The sequence below is a fragment of the Onychomys torridus genome, chromosome 3 (assembly GCF_903995425.1).
Source record: "Onychomys torridus chromosome 3, mOncTor1.1, whole genome shotgun sequence".
Classification (NCBI taxonomy): domain Eukaryota; kingdom Metazoa; phylum Chordata; class Mammalia; order Rodentia; family Cricetidae; genus Onychomys; species Onychomys torridus.
In genome coordinates this window covers 104047745-104070301 of record NC_050445.1, presented here as the reverse complement: position 1 = coordinate 104070301, position 22557 = coordinate 104047745, and the positions used below count along the sequence as shown (strand labels likewise).

The window sequence follows — 22557 nt, the reverse complement described above, 5'->3', positions numbered from 1 at the left end:
TTTTTTGCACGTATGTATATCTGTGCACCACATGTGTGAAATGCCTGTGGAGGCCAGAAGTCGGCATTGGATCACACGGGACTTCTTGTGGGCTGCAAGAATATATCATAGAGATTCAGTGGTGTATTAAAGCTGAACTTTGACCGGCCAAGGGCCTGTCAAAAGGCAAGCCATTTATTATGAATATTTGGTGTTACCCAGCTTTTAATATTTTAGCTGTCTTCTGCTATGAAATCCTTGTGAGCCCAGACCAATTGGTAAACAGTTCAGCTCCCCTGACCTGCTGAACCTACTAAATTACTAACTACCCTGCTGAGCTTAGGAGACAAGATGGCTGGAGATGCCTAGCTTTATTTCCTGTGCCAATGAAGCTCAAACCATCCCCTGGCCTTGAGGAGGCCTAGTGGTTTTCCAGAGCACTTTGACTGAGAACAAAAGAGGTTTTTACATGTCGAGGTGAGAGATAAAACAACATTCCTGAGGAGGCAGGGAACCATGTGCCCAAGGAAAGAAAAGGCAGGTATTTTCTGTAGACAGGGAGAGAACAGACGGAGAAGAGAAAAGAGAATGGAAGAACTAGATGGATAAGAACTCTCGAGAGGAACAAACTGAGATGGGGAAGAACTAGATTGAAGGGCTAGAAGAGAGTACTAGAGCAATTAGATGGGAGATGAGGAAGAGCCAGATGGGGAAGAACAAGATGAAGAAGAGCCAGATGAGAGAGAAGGAGATGGGAGAGGAGCTGATAGGGGAAAGAACCAGATGGATGAGAACCTAGATGGGACAGAACTAGATGAAGGAATTAAGATAGAACCTAGAGGGGACAGTAGATAAATGTAGAGAGAAATCAGGCAAGAAAGGAGCTAGGCATGAGAGCAGAATAGAAGCTGTGTAGAGAGAGAATTATCACAGAATAATAAAGTGTATGAACTAAGGAGTTTCGTGTACATAGATTCATTTAATTTCACCAAAGATTAATTATCAGCTGGTTGTAGATTCTTCCAGGACCCTGGGAGGGAACTACCGAGGGGCTGAACCCCCATAGTCGCTGATAGAGACTGAAGCTATAGATGGCTGTGAGCTGCCACATAGGTCCTGAGAATCAAACCCAGGTCCTCTGCAAGAACAGCCAGTGCTCTTACCCACTGGGCCATCTCTCCAGACCCTGTATATCTATTTTATATGCCTATATTTCCAGAGTCACATACAAATTTCTTGGGTGAAAGGGGCTATGTGTAACAAAACTTAAGAATTCCTGCTCTGATGTCCATATGCCTTCACTTGGTGACATAGCCCTCAGATCTTTAAAGGCATGACTGTGTCCCTACAGGGAAACTGAGGCACCAAGAGGCAAGGCCACTTGCAGCAGGATGTCACGGAGCTGAGTGACGGGACTGAGGACTGAGTGGCAGGGCCCACAGTCTTAGCCACTAGTCACACTGCTGTGGTGGAGGATAAGAAGCAAGGAACCTGGAATTTCCTTAGAGCCAAGTGTAAATGAGAGAGAGGCTCTGGCAGGCAATTACCATGACGACTGAGGCTGGCTTGGCTCCCTGGACCCATGGTGAACTTCTTCAGTACAATGGCTTGAAGATAACTCTCTGTGGGGGTGGAGGGCTGACATGTGAGGCTGCCCAAATTCCTGCTGATTAATAGTCTCGGTTGGCTGGAGCGATGGCTCCCTGATGTTCCCCCTGGGAGTCACCACCACAGCACCCTAGAAGAGAGCTCTGTGCACTTGGGGCAACCCAGGGCAGGCTGTGGTGGGAGTCAGCGATACCCACAGCAACACCTTCCCATTAGCTTTTTCAAGGCATCAGGTTAACCTCCTCCCCAATTTGTACGTGACAAGTGACTGCATTCGATGTAATTAACCAGCACTTAATGAGGCCCTACTCGCTGTAGCCCGGCCGCCCTACGTGGTGGAGAAACACAAGCAGAGGCATAGCAGGGAGAGAGGGGACTGGACCCTCCCCCGCTCACTTGCTCAAACAGTGGCTCTCATTAATGTGACAGTGAGTAAGAACAGCAATCACTCACAGCCAACACAAGACCTGAGCTGCCTCCAGGCCCTCCTGGCTGAACACGGTAGGCTCCTGTTCTCCCTGGACCTTTGGGCCTGAGGGAAGACAGGACAGGTGAAAGGCTGCCAGAGGGACAGGGCGTGAGCTGGGAACACAGTGGCCCAGGTGGGGAGCTGACAGGGAGCCTGATGGGAAGGGAGCTTCCCTGAGACTGGGGCCTGGGAGGGAGATGGCTGGCCCCTGTTTCACCCCATCTGCCTGATGGGCTCCAGTTCCCCGTGTCTCCCTGTTTCTCACACAACCTCTGTGTCTCTCAGCAACGGATCCCCCCCCCCCCCCTTTTCCCTGCTTTCATTATCTTTGTGCACTATGGGGAGAAAGACACCTAATCTCACCTTCCAAAGATACCTGTCACAGGACAGAGACAGAATGGCTGTGGGGTGGAGTGAGCACATGGTTTAGAAGACCTCCTCAATGCGGGGTTAGGGAGAAGCCCACCTCACCTGCAGGGACAGGAAGAAGGAGGAACACACAGGAGGCTGAGGCGGGAATACATGGCAAACGTCGCCCCAGGTGCCTATTCCGAGAGATGTTCCAGAAAAGCCACTATTGAACTTGAAGCCAGGGTAAGGAGCTAGTTCTGGGCCTCAGAGCTGACATTGTTCTCTTTGCTGGAGGGTCACCCAAGGGATGACTAGGGAATCACTGTTTGGCCTGACGAGTCCCCATGTGAGTTGTCCAGTCTATCAACAGCCACCTTTAGCACCGACATGGTGGGGGAGAGGGGGGGGGGGGGGGTGGAGACCTTGTGCTCAGAGCTCACTGAGTCTATGTCTACTCTCACAGTATCCCCAAAGGTAAAGCAGGTACCCCAGTAGCACTAGTAGCAGAGAAGGCTCTGGATCTGCCCAGAGCCACAGGGTCTGAGGTCTTGGAGCTGGAGTGTGATGGAGCACTGGTAACATCACTTACCTCTGTCAACATCACCAGGCCTAGAAAATAGGAGATGATGGATAGGGCCAAGATGAGCAGTTCTCGCCGGTAGCCCCGCCGGAAGACCTTGGGGTACATGTCTACCACAGCAGTCACAAGGCTCTCCACACACACAAACTAGAGGGAGAGACACAAGGAGTAATTAAATCCCAGGAAAAGGCCAGTCTTGGCACCCTAGGTCCATGTCCCAGGGGCCTCCTCCTCACTGGCCTGCTCTCCACCGTCACACTCCATCCCACAGTCATGAAAGCAAGCCCAGCACCAACTAGCTCCAGTATATCCATTGAATGCACCCGGAAAAAGATGCTGAGAGAAGGGTCACTCGGCATGCCTGCCGTCCAGACTGTGATGACTCCCCTCCCTCATCGATGCCACTTCCTGTTCTGGGGTTTGTGGGCTACAGCAGACCCAGCCTTTGCTCTTGAGGCAAGGCAGGAGTCTCAGAACTGTCCTGAGAGCTTGGTAATCTGCTGGCAGCAGGCTCAGCCATTGTCTTTGACTTCTAGGACTGTGACAGTCCCCTGCCCTATGACAGGTAGAAAGCCACACCCAGCTCTGTCACCCAGGTGTTGGTGGCAGAGCCCAGCTGTGAACCACCTGCTTCTGAGGTGGTCTCGCTACCTTTGTACTGCAATGGAGTATGAGCTTGCTAGTCACCATGTTGGGAGGCTCTGCACCCCTAATCATCTGATTTACATCTGTCTTCCCAGACAAGGTGTTTGCATTATACAAAAAGAGTTGCAACCCAGAGAGGGGTGGTGACACTCTCAAAGTCACACAGTTCAGAATTGATGCTCAACTCTGGTCCTTGGCACTGTCTCCACATCAAGGGCTGGTACTGGCAGCCTTTCCCCAGGGTCTTGTGGGAGGGAGATGGGACTCAAAGAGGGCTGCTTACCCAGGAAGCTAATGAGGTATGAGGTTTGGACATGTACAAGTAAAAGTCAAGCAGTCTGGGTACCTGCCCCAGCCAGTCACTCAGCACCTCTCAGCCGTGACTTCTACTTTCAAAGCCAGACAACAAATAGGGGTCCTCATTCATGTGACTATCAGAGGGTGGGCTGAATGTGGCCCAAGAACATGGCAGAAGAGCCAGTGAGCCCTGCTCAGTGGGGCATGAGCAGAGTCCATGCCCCAGTCCCACCTCCCCTGTCAGGCAGGAGCCTCTGCCTGTCACACACCAGCTGCAGAGCCCTGATTTCTGAAAGGCTTTACCAACAACAATGGAAGGTAAAGTTATCAGCAGGAACAGCCAGCGTGTCTGCCACACAGCTTAGTGGTTTCTGGGGAAGGATTCTGGCTCTGGAGAGAAAGTGAATGTGTCTGGATTGACAGACACACCAGCCAGGGCTTGTGTGTGCAGTGACTCTCGCAAGGTCGTGAGTGGGAGCAGTGCTCATTGGGCTAACTTGGGCACTATCCTTCTCCCGAAAGCCAGAGGATCAGGACTGCTTCTCTGGTCAAGGAGCAGTTCTCTTCTGCATAGGTCTCCAGCATAGACTTGTCAGGACACCTTACTGACAGCCACCATCATGGCTGGATGCAGCTCTCTGGGCTCTAGACAGGCAGCTGTGCTGAGCAGCAGGCAGGGGCTGTATTCCAGGCCTATGGGGGCAGAGAGAGGCCATAGGCTTCAAGCTAGGAGGCCATGGGGAGGAGGAAAGTGGGCATGGAGAGCAGGGAGGGAGTGCAAGCTGGTATAGAGGGATGAGGGAATGGAGCATGCAGTTCACTCCTAGAGCAAATGTACCTGCTCCAAGGGCAACCGTCGCAGAGGGAGGGATAAAGGAGGGAGTGGGGGACTGAGGTCCATAGGGACTAGTGGGCTTACAGCTGTTAGATAAAGGTGCTAAGGAACCAAGAGGAGCCAAGAACAGGTCATAGAGTCCTTGTCACAGGCCCAAAGAAAGGAAACTGGCTCTCCTGTGTCCTACATGCTCCATGGCTTGGTAGGCATGGGGACCCTTAGTTACTATTAGCCACAGCCTACCCTCTTTAGGACTTGTTTCTGCTTTTCCAGGAACCTCTGGCTGGGAGTCATTTATCAGAATGGAAGGACTGTAGTGGGTAGCCATTCCAGCCTTGGACTGGAAGTTCCAACCCCCCTTGAGGCTTCAGTAACGGTCACGCCCACAAGGCGGGGCTGAGGGAGGAAGCTGAAGACCCAGGATCAAGAGGAGAGGCTTCTCTTGGTTCCAGGACCCTGGATGCTGGAGGTAGACCAAGCAGAGTTCTCCAGAGAACACCGCCGGACTGTGCCATCCCTTTCCCAGACCCTGCAACCTACCTATCCCTTCATTTGTAAGTTACCCCACAAAATAAACCTCCCTTTTAACTATGTAGAGTGGCTTTAATAATTTCACTAGTAAAGGATTTAGGATATCAAAAATTTAATTGGGGGCCACGAGTGGTGGTGCACGCCTTTAGTTCCAGCACTCTGGAGGCAGAGACAGATCTACATGAGTCCAGCCTGGTCTCCATAGCGGGTTCCAGAAAAGCCAGAGCTACACAGAGAAACCCTGTCTTGAAAAAAAAAATTGAATTTGAATCTGGGGACCTAAGTTCCATCCCCACATGGTTGATTGAGAGAAGTAATCTCTGCAAGTTGCCCTCTGAACTCTGTATGCATGCTATAGCAGGTATGTACACACACATACACATACACAAAATAAATAAATAAATAAATAAATAAATAAATAAATAAATAAATAAATGCAATAAATTAAAACAAAGCAAAACACAAAGCACTTAAATTAGGAGTTTGAGGTGAAGTAAACAAGAGGGTCCGGAGCGACACCAAGTAGATGTGTCTGTGATTGGAGGCTACCAAGAAAGTGGCAGGGCTGCTTGGTGGTCGGATGACTAGGAGAGGGTTCTGGGGCCTAGAAGCTGCAGCACCTGGCCTGTCTAGTCCCTGTTCTTCCCTTCCTGTCCCTTCCCCAGCACCTGACCTGCCTCTCCCCTCCCCCCTTCCCCCCCCCCACCCATTACTTATTTGTCCCCTTCCCCGCCATCCCTTTCCCTCTTCCTGCCCCTCACCTGGCTATCCAGACCCAGGAAGATGAGCATCATGAAGAACAAGGTGGCCCACAATGGGGAGAGCGGCATCATAGTGACCGCCTTGGGGTAGGCGATGAAAGCCAGTCCAGGGCCTGGAGGGGAGGGAGAGAGGTCGCTCAGTATTTCCATTTGCAGGGATGTAATGGTGCGGGCCACTGGACCCAGGTCCCACTCAGATCTCCTGTCCCTACCCTGCCAATGATGCTGTGTTAATATGGACCTACAGAAAAGTATATCACTGTGCAAAGGGCCTGGAAAGGTCAAGGTTCAAGCCAGGAATGTCTGACCCACCGATCTTCCTCTGTATCCACCTGCCACCTGATTTCATATTGTCCAAATATTCTCACCAGGACTGGGCATCAGCTGAGTCTAAGCAAGAGTGGAATAATCTACCTCAAATGGTTCTTAGGATAGTGAGATACCGCCAAACAAGGAGTGCACAGTAGAAGAACGTATTATAGTACAACCCATAAACCATAAGAGCCCAGTGTAATGTGCATCCCAGTGGATTCTGAAAACATGTTCACACCACAACCACCATCAAGATACACAGCATTCCTGTTGCCTCTAACTGCCTACCACCTCCACATCCCCATTCATCAGCATCCTGGGCAACTAGAGCTAGGATTTTTTCATTTATTATTTACAAGATTATTTTTAAATTTGTGTGTGTGTGTGTGTGTGTGTGTGTGTGTGTGTGTGTGTGTGTGTGTGTGCATCTAAGTGCAGTGCCCATAGAGGCCAGAAGAGGGTGCTATATACCCTAGATCTTGAGTCACAGGTGATTTTGTTACCTGAAGAATATACATGTCCCTAACCTCTGAGCCACCTCTCCAGCTCTTTTTTTTTTTTTTTTTTTTTTTTTTAAATTTTAGATTAAAGTTGCTTGGGCTGTTTAAGACAAAGTTGCGGGGTGGGGGGTGGAGGGTTGATGACAACCACACACTTTACCTATGAAATGCTGATTTCAAATGCAGTCATGCCATTCTGTCATTTTACGTTTGAGACTCCATGTTTTTGCCAACATTTGATACTGTTATTATTTCAGGTTTAGACCTTACAGTGACTGTGCATTGTTCAATCACTTTGGTTTTTAATCTGTGTTTCACTGCCTACTATTCACATAATGTCCCCCTTTATTGGCCCGTTTCCTTTTTATTGCATTGGAGCATTTTTTTAAGATGGCAGGAGTGTAGGCATTGTGGATATTTCCTGGCCCCTGTCTTATTTAAAAAAAATTATTATTTTATTCTGTGTATGGATATTTTGCCTGCATTCGTGTCTGTGTGCAGTGCCTACAGAGGCCAGAAGAGGGCGATGGATCCTCTAGTACTGGAGTTACACAAGGTTGTGATCAACCTTGTGGGTGCTGGGAATTGAATTTGTGTCCTCTGAAGGAGCAGCTAGTGCTCCCAACCATTGTGCTCCCTCTCCAGCCCTTTTGTCTTTAATGTTTTGAAGTATTTAATTTTTCCAGACTATTTGTTGCTAGCATATAAAACCTGAGGTGTTTATGTTTATAATCTTTTATGCTTGATCTTAGTGAAAGCTAGCAATTCTCATGAGATAAAACCACGGACTTGGCATGAGTCCTTCTCATGTGGTTAGGCTGCTGCTGTGACCCCATCCCTTGGCTAGGCTGGTGTCGGCATCATCTCCATGATGAAGCAGTGGTTTTCCTCTCCTGGGGAAGAGCACTTGGGAGTTACACAGGACCCTGCTCCTCTCAGCCTCCATTAGAGCTTTTCTCCTATAGCCATTGTTATGACGGTGTTGGCCTAGGATGGGTCTTCCTCCTTCCTTCCACACCCACTCATCAGGAGTCTGCAAGGCCACTCACTGGGTGATGCCTTCATGCCCGTGTGGGCTCCTCAGTGTTCAGTCTTCTCTCTGGGTCGTGATCCAGTAATGATCGCTATTTACTGTGCTGTTCAGGTTGTCCCAGCACAGGCCATTGGGGGCTCCTGCAGGTGGGCTCTGCATCCTTCTGATGTGTCCCCAGGCTTCTCTAGAGCACAGCTTTATCTTCTGGCTTCACTGTGTCCTGGTCCAGCCCTGGACCCAATTGTGTCTTCAAGGGGCCCTGGCTGCAGTGATGTTTAGAAGCTCAAGTCTGGACATGAGGTGGCTCCCCCAGCACGTTTATCCCTTCTATGCATGTCTACATGTTTCTGCCCACACAGGGAAACCAGGAGTCCAAGCATACATATCCCATGACTTCCAATACAGTGCATTCTGGTACCTACTCCTCAGAGGACAACAGTGGCCTTGGGATCTACATACATTTACCGATTTAGTCCACCCCACCACACATATTCCATTCAACAGAATCTCTAGTTCAGAGTCCTGTTCTGACACAAGTACACTACAGTTATTGTTTTCTTTTTCTTCTTCAGCCTCCAGTACCCACTCATCACATCACGTCTGTCTGTTCTCTTAGTTCTGTGTTCCTTAGTACCCACAGTGAGGTCACTGTTACTAGCTTGTATTCCATTTTTGGGTCCCATTCCACTTTGGATGGGGTATGAGACATCACCCAGGGTCAAGGCTAATGGGAGACACTCTGGGAAGTACTGTCCTTTCCTCCCCCCACCCCGCTTCCTCCCTTTTCTGCCCTTTATGACAGTAGCCATTCTCTCTGATTTCCAGGCCTCTCTGTCTGTCTCTGTCTCTCTGTCTCTGTCTCTGTCTCTCTCTTTTGGCTTTTTGAGACAGGGTGCCTGTCCTGGATCTTACTCTGTAGACCAGGCTGGCCTCAAACTCACAGAGATTTGCCTGGCTCTGCCTCCCAAGTGCTAGGATTAAAGGCGTGCGCCACTACTGCCCAGTGCCTCTCTGTATCTCTTTTGCACAGTTGACCACACATATTTTCTTTCATCTCTTGTCTTTCCCCGATGAGGGATATAGAAGAACACTGATATTTACTTTTTTTTTTAACTTTTAAATACTTTTTTTTTTTTTTTTTTTTTTTTTTTTTTAGCAAAATATCACTGTGCAGCCCAGGCTGGCATCACCTTTCTTCTGCTTCAGGCTTCCAAGGGTACACCACCATGACCAGCTCTCTCCATATATCACTTTAAAAATATCCTTCAATTGATATCTTCTTGATTGCTTTTTTAAAAAATTAAGATTGCTTTTATTTGGGTATGTGTGCACACACATGCATGCGTGCATGCATGCATGTGCACGTACACACGCGTGTGCACCTGCCTGTGTGAGTTTATGTGCACCACATGAGTTCAGTGCTCATGGAGGCCAGAAGAAGGCATCAGATCACCTGGAGCTGCTGTTACAGGTAGTTATGAGCTGCCTGATGTGGGTGCTGGAAACCAAACCCGGGTCCTCTGCAAGAGCAGCAAGCTCTCATAACTGCTGAGCCACCTCTCCACCCCCTCCTGATAATTTTTAATATACATGCATGGTATTACATGTTGTCAACATCTTTTTTTTTTCCATATCCATGGAGATACTAAGTTTTTTGTTAATCTGTGCATACAGTGCATACTATAATGGAGTTCCTAACAGTAAACCAACCTTGCATTATTCCTATAATGGTCCTTGGTCCAGACACATAAATCAGTTTATTTCCATGTTTCCCATACTGTTTACTACAGTGAGCTTTCTCTGTTAGTTTGTCTCTATCCTTGTCATCTTGTATCTTCCTCTAGTTCAGCACCAGGCACCACCATGCCCAGCTTTCATATTCAAATGTGCTGGTCAGGGTAGCAGTGTTGGATGGTGGGTTTTTAGAGGCAATTAAGTCTTGAAGAGGTGACCAGGTCAAGAGGGATTAAAGAGGGGACTAGATTAGTTCTTTTGAGATGGAGTAGTTCTCATGGACGGACTGTTAGAGAGGATCCACTCCTTGGTACCCACCCTCTTTCTGTGCACCCATCCCACTCCCACATGGCTTCTGCCATGTGATGCTTCCATCATGTGACACCCCCATCATGTGATGCCTCCATCATGTGATGCCTCCATCATGTGATGGTGCTGCATAAGATACCAGACACATGATGCAGCCACCAGACCTTCCTTTCTCCAGAAACTACCAGTTAAAAAAATACCCCCCCATCTTTAGAACTTATCTAACCTTAGATATTCTGTTATAGGAAAAGAGAATGGCAACAACTGGAGAGTGTGGCCTTGTAAGTTTTCCATATTTCACAGCTGATCTGTGGAGGAGCATGATTCTTTACTAATTTGTGGGAAATTCCTGTTCCTAACTGTTGGAGTAGTAGTGTATAGCCCTTCTTCTTCTTCTTCTTCTTCTTCTTCTTCTTCTTCTTCTTCTTCTTCTTCTTCTTCTTCTTCTCCTCCTCCTCCTCCTCCTCCTCCTCCTCCTCCTCCTTCTTCCTTTCTTTCTGTCTTTCTCTCTCTCTCCTCATATATGTGTGTGTGTGATGTGTATATATATATATAATGTGTATGTGTTTGCCTGCTTAAATTTATGAGTACCATGTAAAGGCAAAAGCTTCCCATTTTTTTTTATACTTTCTCAGGCTTTATGTGAATATACTTGGCCCTGAACATTGGCTACCACATATAAGTGGAAGTTTCTGTCCTGCCAGCCAGCTTCCAAATAACCACACAGAGACTTATTATTAATTAATAATAAATGCTCAGCCAATAGCCTAGGCTTGTTACTAACTAGCTCTTACAACTTAAATTTACCTATATTTCTTATCCACGTTCTACCATGTGGCTTGGCACCTTTCTTTAACACAATGTGTTCATCTTCCTTCTTGCTGTGTCACCTGGCAACATCACCCTCTTTCATCCCGGTGTTCTCTCAGTCTGGCTCTCTGGCCCAATCTCTTCCTGCCTAGTTATTGGCCAGTTGGTTCTTTATTAAAACAATGAGAGCAACACATCTTCACAATGTACAAAAGGATTATTCCATAGCACTGGCCTCCTTTCATTGTTGATATTAGTTGGATTTATTTGAATGAGAAATGTCCCCCATGTGCATTTAGACAGTTGGTGGTGCTGCTTGGGGAGGCTATGGAACTTTTAGGAGGTGCAGCCTTGCTAGAGGAAGTACATCAATGGGGGCGGGATCTGAGAATTTATAGCCTTGCCCCACTTCCTGCTGGCTTTCTCTGTTTTCTGAATGTGCTTGAAATGTGATCTCTCAGTTTCCTGCTCCTAATACCATGCCATGCCTTCCTTCCATGATGGACTTTCTATTCCCTGAAACTATAAGCCAAATAAACTCTTCTGTAAGTTGCTATAGTTATGTCATTTTACTGTAGCAACGAAAAGTCAATAATACATTAGTAATTTGTATTTTAATTTTTTTCCTTGATAGTTTTGCCAAGGAATTATGGCTTTTGTTCATCTTTTCTAATAGAGTTTTTGGCTTTTAAAATAGTCTCTATTAATTGTAGGAATTCTCTTTATTATTTACCTGGTCCTACTTAATCTTGGATTTAATTTGTGTCCTACTATGCTACCTATTATGGTAAACACTTCATGTTTACTTGGAGAGAATTTTTCTCTGAGGTTGTTTGGTACAAAAGTATATGAATGCCCCTTCAATGGGCTAAGGAGCTAAGCACACTATGAGGTGGTGTGTAAGGCAGTGCTCACTTCTGAGGTCATCTACTTTGACTCTGACCCAACCTCCTCGAGGACCATCTCTATCTTCAATACTCAGGACCCATAGCACCTTTTTATTACAGTCTTTTTTTTTTTTTTTTTTTCAGAATCCAAGTACCATCTAAGTCAAGAAGGAGTCATCATGGTGAACCATCACCCCGATCATAGCATATTTGATTCAAACACATCCTTAGGCTGTGACATATGTAATAATTCCATATGTAGAATGGTGTGGAGGAGCAGAGAGGAGGTAGTCCTCTAAGCACAGGTGCAGCATGTGTAAAGGGCCTGGGGTAGAATATGGTGCAGAAATGAGAGAGACCACTGAGGGCCAGTGAAGTGGGTGGGATGGCTCCAGCATCCTGGGGCTGTTCAGGCTGTGCTCAGAGGCTGCTTTGTAAACATAACACATGGGGTTGAGTGCAGAATGGAGCATGTCCAAAATGAGTGGTAATGGGGGAAGGGGGGGTAGGGGGGTCGAAGGAAACAGAGTAACTTGGGAAGTAAATGAAGACTTTGGCTCCCTAATGAGGAAGGTCAGGGCTTACCCTGCAGGTCATGGACTGTGGATAAAGAATGGCCACATCCTGAGAAGCAAACCCAGGACAGGAAGACTGCAGTGGCCACATTATCCTCACCCCTTCAGCTTTCCACACCCACCTCTGCAGACTTACCTGACTCTGCCACCTCAGCAATGGGCACTCCCTGCTCATACGCCATGAAGCCCAGGACTGAGAAGATGGCAAACCCAGCCACGAAGCTGGTGCCACTGTTCAGACAGCAGAGCATGATACAGTCCCTGTGGGGAAGCAGAAAGAGGGGCCTGAGTCAGTGCAGGAAGAAGAGGTAGCTGCTGGAACTTTCCCCACCTGAGACCAGGGCACACTGTGGGGCAGGCAGAGAAGCATAGACACCGACAGCCTCCACTTTCCATATGAAGTATTTGTGGTTCAGAGAGGGTAGATAGCTGGCTCACAGTCACACAGCTTTCCCTGCATTGCTAGAAGACAAGGTAGGTCTCCAGGAGAGGGGCGTGACAGAAAGAAGAAAGCCTGGCTTTGTACACCAAGAGAGGGAAGACCCAGGAGACAAATGCTGATCTGATTAAGGAGAGAAAGCCCAAAACAGCAGGAGGGGACCATGCTCCCAAGGCACAAAGCGCAGAGGGTGAGAGAAGCTTTTATGTGGGTAGCCAGGTAAGTAACTAAGGACCATAGGCCTGCAGCTCCAGCAGCTTCCTGGGGAGAGATTCTGCGGTGACTCCCATCCTGGCTGAGCAGGGGAGAGGTTTTGTGGTGGTATCTATCTTGGCTGAACAGGGGAGAGATTTTGTGATGTGACTCCCATCCTGGCTAAGCAGGGGAAACGTTTCAGAGTGGCACCTCTCCTGGCTGAGCTCATTACCAAGCAGTACCCTGCCTTCTGCTCTACTCAGGTTCTGTTCAGTGGACCGGCTCATGGAGGAGACTGAGCAGAGCTGTTGCTTTGACCTGCTCTGGAGAGGTGCTCACCAGCAGGGAAGCACCAACGTAAAGCCCCAACCAAGGGGAAACCAGACAACAAGTAATGGAGTTTTCTGAAGATGAGGGTGAAGGCCCAGAGTCTTGGTCCACCCTATCACAGGCTCTAGAATTCAGCCTCTGTAGTGTGGGCTCACAACTCAGATCACGGTGCATGCCAGTGCCTTGCTCTGTACGGGAGGTGCACTTGGGTGGTCCTGACCAATAGTGTCCCAGAGTGAAGTGACATTGTGGCTTTAGCTCCTGGGCCAGGAGCTGGAACTTAAAAGTCCTCTTCCTACTGGGTGGAGCCTCCTGCTGACAGCAGAGAGCATCTTTCTGTACTCCACTGGACAAAAATCTGCCTTGGCCATCCAACAGGCTCAGGGGCGGGGCTTGAGGCTGGGGTGGTCTGGAGGGTGAGGCTCAGAGCTCCTTCGGCCTTGTTCTCTTGGCTAGCACCCTGGTTCTCTTACCACTCCTTCAGACTGCTCCCATCTGTGGTGCACTCTGGCTTACTCAGAAGCTCTGCAGCTATCCTGTGCAGGACTGAGAACTCTCCTCTCTTCCTCTTGCATTGTGCTTTTTGTAATAGAACCAAAGGTAACAGCAGTGTTGGTGACAAGCCAGCAATGACCCCGGTAATGAGGGCACAGTGGAGAGAGAACTAGACCAGGAGTCAGGAGCCTGGGTCTGTGATTCTCCCTGTAGGTCTTTTCTTTGTGACTGACCTTGATATAAAGCTTTTTTTTTTTTTTTTTTTTGAGCTGAGGACTGAACCCAGGGCCTTGTGCTTGCTAGGCAAGCGCTCTACCACTGAGCTAAATCCCCTGATATAAAGCATTTGGTAGCAGGGCTTCATGGGATGGAATTTTGTTTTTGTTTTGTTTTGGTTTTGGTTTTGCAAAAAACAGGGTTTCTCTGTGTAGTCTTGGCTGTTCTGGAACTTACTCTGTAGACCAGGCTCACCTCGAACTCACAGAGATCCACCTTCCTCTGCCTCCTGAACACTAGGATTAAAGGCAAGTGCTATCATGCCCAGCTGTCATGGACTGTTTCTCCCTCCACCTAGGGGCAGAATGGAAACCCGGGTCCACTGGCCTGGGCTTAGCGATGTGACCTACTTTCAGACAGTAAGGACATTAGCTGATGTGATGCAGACATTTGACTGGTGTCTTCTTAACTGGACTTGTCTTCTCTCATTCTTGTGATTATTTTCCCCCACAGGAAGAACTCCCAAGGGAATGGCAGTCCATTCAAGCCTGGACTGCAGGAGGCACACACAAAGAACAGATTTGAGCCTGACCTGAAGCCAAACCCACCCACTCACAGCCAGGATAGTTTCCCTAGCCAACCTCAGCCCAGGAGCACGAACACAAATGCTCCTGGAGCAAGGGCTATTTGTCACAAACACTCCCACGGCAGCCGATGAGTGGTACAGGTCCCTTTAAAGACCTCTTCTGACACAGTGAATGCCAGCTGAGCTGCTAACCCTGACTACTATCTAAAGCCCCGTTTGCCTCTACTCTGGAAGAAACTCAACCCAGGCCAGGAAAGGACCACATTATTCCTGAGGCAGCAGGGACTCACTTACACGTTAGCTAGTATTTTACTGTCCAAAATCCACTCACAGGTGCCCTTTGCATCTTCTCCACAAGCCCAATAGCCCCTAATGTATCCAGCTGCAGGGATTGGAGAGTCTGGAGAGGAAGGCATTACTCCATGCTTGCTACCTTCTGGATTTCTCCCATCATGTTTAAGGTGCCACGGTGTGGCAGCCCTGTGTTAGGTCCTCTAAATTCCAAGACTGGAGGTGTGGGCCCATTGTCAGCGAAACTACAGTTGGGAATCAGTCAGTCTTCTCAGATGCCCTGTCTGGAGGCTAAGTGACACTTCCTAAGAATCAAGGCTTCCAGGACCTGACTGTGGACAGTTACCTTCAGCCACCATGTGGCTGAGGATGGCAAAAGTCCCTCTCTGCAAATCTCTCCCATAGGCCTCTCAGATCACTTTCTTGTGTTTGAGTTCTCAGGGACGTCTGGCTCCTTCAGCTGTGTGTGGATATCAGCCTCCACCTGTGAGCACACTGACGACTGGGCCCTGCCTGGCTGGGCTGTTCATTCTTCTCAAGCCTTCCCTGACAGCTCCCAGCAATCTCTGGGGAAGGTTTATGTAACCGGGGCTTTGAAGTCAGCAGGGGCTGAGCTGGGCATGCATGAGCTCCAGAGGTGACTAAGCTGTCAGGAGAGGGGATTAACAGACTGCTGGGCAGACCTGTTTGCAGAACAATCTGGAAACAGATTTTTGCAGGCATCTGCTTTGTTCCACTGAGCGACCGGGAGAGGAGGGAAAATCCTGCTTGCTGAGTCCCTGTCAGCTGTGGGTTGGGACAAGCCCCTCTCCTACCTCACACCCACACCAAATGCTCTGCATTTTCAGGTCGCTGGTTGAAAAAAAATCGCCCACATTCAACTTTACATATATGGTCTAAGCCCCTGAACATATTACATGTCACTATTATGACTTCTAATTTAATAAATAATTTGGTATATTTGATTTGGGGTTAAATAATACATAGATGATATCTGCACTAATTTGATTTTCCTTGCTGGGCTGGGCCTGGGGTTAAGACAGGGTCTCACTGTATCTTAGGCTGGCCTGGGACTCATTATGTAGCCCAGGCTAGCCTGAAACTCACAACAATCCTGCTTCAGCCTCCTGTGTGCTAGTGTTGTGTGCTAACATGCCTGGCTCTCCTGACTCTGTTTTCTTTTTAACCATAAAAGCAACATGCTCCCACAGTAGACAAAGATACCTTCGATGTATAGGGATCGAGAGAGGAGAGATCAGGCTTCTTAATGTGATATTTTTCATAGTTTTCTCTTTCCTCCCAGAAGTGTGAGATGGTGTAGATGTTCACATGGATCCACCAATTCCTCCTTTCTCTATGGCCTCCACTTTAGCTTCCTACCATCTTTTCACATCCCCAAATCAGCATTCAATTCCTTCCTTTAGGATAGTTTCTTTGTGGCTAACTGGTATACAGGGTGGGCACAGGTTGGGTATCCCTTCTCAACTGGCTGTGCTCATGGTGGTACCCCATCACAACTCCAGTCTCCTTCCTGTGGAAGGAGCTCCCAGGCTCTCACAGTGTGACGCTCTGTCCATCCATCAGCAGGTATCCACATATGTGTGCTAAGTGCTGGGCTGTCATTGCAGTCAGGGACCCCAGAGTGAGCTTATTCCCTGCCCCATCTCTGTGCCTCCCAACACTGCTGAGTGTCCCTGGTCCTCTGTGGGCCTCAGCCTCATGGTGGCACTCAGGCTGCAGGCCTGCAAGACTCCATAGCCTTGATCACCTCCTCCCTGCCTGGACCCTATGTGGCCAGGAGGTCAAGAGGACTGTGGGGTCCAGGAGGGCCCAGTCACTCCAGGTGGGTCAAGAGAGGGCCCCATAGACCCGTGAAAAGCACAAGGAGGCAGAAACAAGGTCCTTGGTGTGGAAACACTTGGGTTAAGCCAGTTTGGTTTCTTATTCACTGTGGGACCATGAGCAACTTATTGTATATATACCTATGTTGTACATGCTGGCCCTGGCTCCTGACTGAGGCTACAGGGTGGATTTACATCCAGGGCAGACTCTGCTTGTGGGTGGCATTTTCCCAGCTCTGTCCGGGTGATCCTTGGGGGCAGGGCAGGGCTGACAGCAGCTCTCTGTGTTCTGGGTCCTGCACTGTGGACAGCTGTGAGGCTTTGGAAGCTGTGGCTGTCAGATGGGCTCACCTGTAGCAGTTGTTGTTATAATTGTTGTAACTTCCCAGAGCAGTCAGGCAGCCCAGGCAGATGGCGTAGGAGAAGAAGATCTGCGTCCCAGCGTCCACCCACACCTGGAGGAGGGCACAAAAATGTGGGCATTGAGAGTCAGATGTAGGAGGTGGAAACGTCCAATGGGGGAAGGGTGAGAGTCAGACGTGGGAGGAGGGCGAGTTAGATGTGGGAGGAGGGCGAGTCAGATGTGGGAGGAGGGAGAGTCAGCTGTGGGAGGAGGGAGCTTGCTCTCTGGACATTCCCCAAAGGAAATTCTAGGACAGGAATATCAAACTTCCTAACTTTCTTGGGAACGCCTATGAAAACATTTATATTCCTGGAACCACCTCATTAAAAAGAAATTTCCTTTATAGAGTCTAGATTTTTCCAAAGGTTGTGGATAATAATCCACTACATAACAAGAATTTGGATATTGAGCTCGGCCTGTGGGCACAAGCCTGTAAACCTAGCACTAAGAAGGCTGAGGCAGAGGGATCTCTGCAAGTTCAAGGCCAGTCTGTCTACTTAGTAACTAGGCTGGCCAGAGCTACCTAGCAAGACCCTGTCTCCAAAAAATAAACAAGTAAATAAAATCAGGTGTAGTGGTGCACACCTTTAATCCCAGCACTTGGGAGGCAGAGACAGGTAGATCTCTGAGTTCAAGGCAAGCCTGGTCTACAGAGTGAGGTCCAGGACAGCCAGAGCTACATAGTGAGATCCTGTCTCAAAAAAAGAAAACAAAAAAAAAAAATGGTATTTGGATATTAAGGGCCCTGGCTGACTCCAGCTGTATGACTTGGAAAAGTAACTTAACATCCCCAAGGCTTAGTTTCCTTATCTGCCAAGTAGGAAAGGAAGAACCCTGTCAGGCCTGCATCGAGGGCAAATGTACCAGGATTGTGAGCCCTGGGCATGGGTCCTGCTTCTTTGCCACATCACACCTAAGTCCAAAAACACTCCCTTTTCTTGGTAATTAAAATTACCATGAATACAGTGTCACATGTCTGTGCAGAAATGTTGACACAAGCTGCCCCAAGTACAGATTAGGGTGTGTGTGCCCATATATCTGTGCATGTGTGTGTGAGTCCACTAGCTTGCAAAACAGATTCCTTAATGCCAGTTTCCCTGGGGTGCAGCCAGCCAGCAGCTTCTTAGTCACCAAAGTCACCTCTGACCAAAACTCCTCTGGACAGCATGACCTATACTGTGGTAATCACACTGATTTTTCAAGTACCCTCTCCCCCCAGGCTCAAAACTCAGCACCTAGAAGTCGCCAAGGAAAGCCACAGCTGAAACTCAAGCTGGTTTTGGGCTGAGCATCCAGCGCCACCTGGAGATGAGACTCAGCACTGAACAGAGACAGGAGCAGCCTTTATTAGGCACTTTTGGTATGCGAGGCACTTTTGGTATGCGAGGCACTTTGCTGAGCCCTTGAAATGTTAGCACTCCTAGGCAGCCCAAGGCAGAGGGTGCTCCTAACCTGCTCCTTGAGCCAAGGAACAAAGAGGGCAAGTAACCTGCCCAAGAGCATGCAGCTGGGACGTGATGGCTTGAAACACACCAGATCCACTTCTAGAGATACAGCTTCAGCCCCCATGCAGGTTCAGAACCAGCTCCTGCATCCTGGTGCTTCATCTCTAACTCAGAACGGGACTCTCTTCCAAGTCCTTCTGATGGACATCTGCCTGACTGATGTCACTGATGGGGAGTGACATGTGTCTTTCTTCTTCAGACACCTCTGACTGGTAAGTCATTTCCTAAAGTGGGAACTCCCCTTTCTTGGTGTTTGATTCTGGGTCCCTCAGACCATCATAGCTTTCTCTTGCACATGGCAGTATTAACGCCTAGCCTTCTGATCCCCCAAAACATCCCCATTCCAGGCATGATCCCTTCTCAAGGATTTGCTCACATGGAACAGGCCACCCTGTGTGGGTGTGAAAACACCCAATGGTGACATATGAGAAGTGCTTCTATCCCTGACAGGAGTGTCTGTTAACTTCTCCTAAGCTGGCATGGCTGGCTTTAGAGGGCCACTAAGGAGAAACACCATGAGCACATTTATGTTGTGTGTGTGCACATGGGTGAGTGTGTACATGTACACGTGCACGTGCACACATGTAGTGCTAGTAGATCAGGGTATACTAAGACACGGGTATTTGGAAATAGAGAGAAACCAAGAACATTTCAAAAAACATAAGAATCATATTATTTTGTGTTTACTTAAAATTACAGACACAGAGTATTTAATTAAAGTTATGCCACTTGGGGTAACCCCTCAATAGCCATAAACTATCTAATAACAACCCAATGCAAGGCATGGGAAACCTCCTTTTGAGGTGGTCAGACGAGTCCAAGAAACTCCCCCCAAAATATAGACTATTGCCATAGCCCTTGGTGCCTTCTAGAAAAAGAAGGTAAGACATCATTACTAAAGATAGCACATAATTTGGACACAGGAGAAATCTATCTGGATCTGACCTGGAAGCCTCCTCCATAAGGACTAGCTCTTGCGGTATCAGAAGGAGCCATGTAAGCTGCCTAGGAGAAAAGTAATCAATAGTCATACCCAGCTGTAACTCCAATGGACCCAAACAGTGGTAAGAATGATAAGATATTCTGAAAGATACAATGATGACAAATGTATCCTGGGGTAATCAACAGTCATCATATTGAACTTAAGGCCCGCTCAACAGGAGAGAATTTGTGCCTGGCACCATAAACCTCGCCAGCCACCCATGGCTGGTGACACCCGACTGCAGTCACTGTGAAGCAGTATGATACCCAACTCCCCTCAAAATACTTATCCTTCAACCTTCAAAAGTGCACCTTTCACTTGTCATCAAAGATACTTCTTTTTGCAGCAGAGACCATCACAGAAAACCACAACTGGTCAAAATACAAACAACTGCTCGTGGGTACCTAGCCCCAGGGGATACATCTACAACACATCCCTGCACCTAAGGCTCAGGAAGAGGATGTGGGAAGATGTTAGAACCAGAGGACCAGGACCTTCGCTGTGAGATAGTGTCCTCTAAAAAACAAAACACACAGTGGAGGTTACGGGAAGAAAGGGGGTGGATATGATTAAAACACATTGTATGAAGTTCTCAAAGAATAAAACTATATTAAAAATGATAACTCCCCACAAAGCTCAAGAATCACGGTTGTGAATAGGGAGTCAGAAAGAGTGGTGGGGAAAAGGAAAAATCAAACCCAAGGAAGGTTTTCAGAGCAGCAGGAGCTTGAGGGTTCCTGTGCGTTGGCAGAATAAAAATTGCTGAAGACTGAGGAGAAAGATGAATATATTGTTAAGTGCTGCATCCTGTGTTTGGTTCCTTGTGTATCAGTCTCTCTGTGATGAATTCCTTTCTACACAGAAAAGAAAGCAGGCCATAGTGAGAGGCAGAACGTGGCCCAGACGCTGACTCATGAATGGGATGTCCACTCCCAGTGGTGTCCTGTGAGATGCTTGGTGGCTGACTGATCACTGTGACTGTTCACAAGGGACTCACACCTGTAGCTAATGGTCCTGCAAGCTCAGCCTCCCACAGGCCAGAGGGGAAGAAGCCCCCAGCCTGGTGGAAAAGCCTGTTCAACTATGATTCTACAGAACCTCACCACAGTCCTCAACTCTGCACTCCAATGATGTGCACCCCAAAACCCATGCATGGATTTTTACTTGCAGGCAACTTTTCTGGAAGTTCAGCACCCATCTCTTTCTCTTGAGTAGCTGGACTTTGGATTCTCTTTGGGAACTTACTCCTTCCCAACTCAGGGTGGACCCATATCACAAACCTGACCATGCTGATTTGTACAGGAATGTAATAGACTTTGAAACTCTGGGCTAGAAAAGCAGTTGGATACTGTATGCAGAGCTTAATGGGCCATGCTATGAGATACCTAGAAGATAGTAGTGGCAAGAGCTATGTGGACTATGGAGGCTCAAGAGGGTTCATGGGGGAACACTATTAGCATCTGGGCTAGAGACCATTTTTATAATATTTTGGCAAAGAAAAAAACCCCGCTTTTTTTCTGCCCTTGTCCTAAGAACTTGCCTGAGGCTAACTTTAAAAGTACTGGGCTAATTTCTTGGAAGGAAGATTTAAAGACAGCTTAATATTGACTCTGTCATGTAGTTATTAATATTGATTCTGCATATTACTCATATGCAAGTTACAGTGAAAAAAATAATGGGGCAGGAAAAAATACAGTATGGAAAGGAAAAGGACCATGGCAGGCTTGATGTGACAGCCAAGGCATGTGCTGGAAGATAGGTTATGATTGCTGAGATGGGAGCCATTAAGGAGAGGCCAGGTCTGCATTGGAATAAAGAGAAAGGTGCCCCCAGTAGTGAGAAGTCTGCCTAGAGTGCGCAAGGCTCAGGGTTTAATCCCCAGCACTGCAAACACAAAACAAACAAAGCCAGAAGAAAGGAGTTCGGGAGCTTTTACCATAAAGAAGTGATAAATCTATTTGAGGAGACAGAGATGTTTGACCTGATTTTTATATATACACTGAATTATATAATACCCCATACATAATATATATAATCCCCATCAGTATATGCAATTTTTACACTTTATGTATCAGTTTTAAAAACTCATTTTATTTTTGAGATAGTGTCTCATGTAGCCCAGTCGGGCTGTGATCCCTATTGAGCAGAGGATGAGTTCCAGCCCATAATCTTCCTGCCTCCACCTTCTAAGAGCTGGGATTACAGGTACTCAGTCAATGCAGTTGCTTCATGCATTTTAGGCAAGCACTCTCCCAACTGAGGTATGTTCCTAGTGCCAGGTGGAAATAAACTTAACAAGATGTAAGTTCAAGTCTTCCATTCTAGTAGAAGACATCCCCCCTCATTATTGCTTTAGATGTGTCTCTTTAGGGACCTGTATTTATGTATGGCCGTCTTGTATATTATACTTATTTATTTTTCTCACATTTAAAAAAATTACAGTTGTTTCTTGGTCTATGTATTATTTGTTGTGTATATGCATGTTGGGGGGTGCTTGTGTGCATTGTGTGCCTGTGGTTAGGAAACAACTTGTGGGAGTGCTATACACACACACACACACACACACACACACACACACACACACACACACACACACTCTCTCTCTCTCTCTCTCTCTCTCTCTCTCTCTCTCTCTCTCTCTCTCTCTCTCTTCTCTCTATATGAGTCCTGGGGATCAAACAATGGTTGTCAGGTTTGGTGGCAAGTACCTTTCCCCACTAAGCCATCTTGCCAGACATTTCTTGCATTTTAAAGTATCTATTTCTATGACTTGGTCTTTATTTTTCTCCTAACTGGCCTCTGTTTACCTCATGACACTATCATGGCCACACTCAGTTTCTTTCATTTTATTTAGCTATTTTCCTTTTGGGAGTGGCCAGCCCTTCCTGGTGGACTCTTCTGGAATCATTATCTCTTTCAGTTGGCTTTGGATACTGCAGGGTTGGGCTGTCCTGGGGCTCTGTCGACATACAGTACATTCTTCATTCATGGGAACCCTGTTCTTATGGTTTCTTGTGACAGCCATGTGTGGGATCAGACCACAGTCCTCTTCTGCTGT

At 47.7% G+C, this 22557-nt stretch overlaps 1 protein-coding gene across 1 annotated transcript in view; it reads right to left on the bottom strand.

Annotated features, from left to right (window-relative positions):
• The window catches only part of Slc6a11 (solute carrier family 6 member 11), a 121580-nt gene that overhangs the window by 9192 nt on the left and 89831 nt on the right, over positions 1–22557 (bottom strand). Inside the window, exons 7-10 of the mRNA XM_036181726.1 lie at positions 16961–17064; positions 12353–12477; positions 6057–6169; positions 2997–3134 (exon numbers count right to left, since the gene is read on the bottom strand). Coding sequence (XP_036037619.1) covers positions 2997–3134; positions 6057–6169; positions 12353–12477; positions 16961–17064 — 480 coding nt within the window. The remainder of the gene's footprint in view (positions 1–2996; positions 3135–6056; positions 6170–12352; positions 12478–16960; positions 17065–22557) is intronic.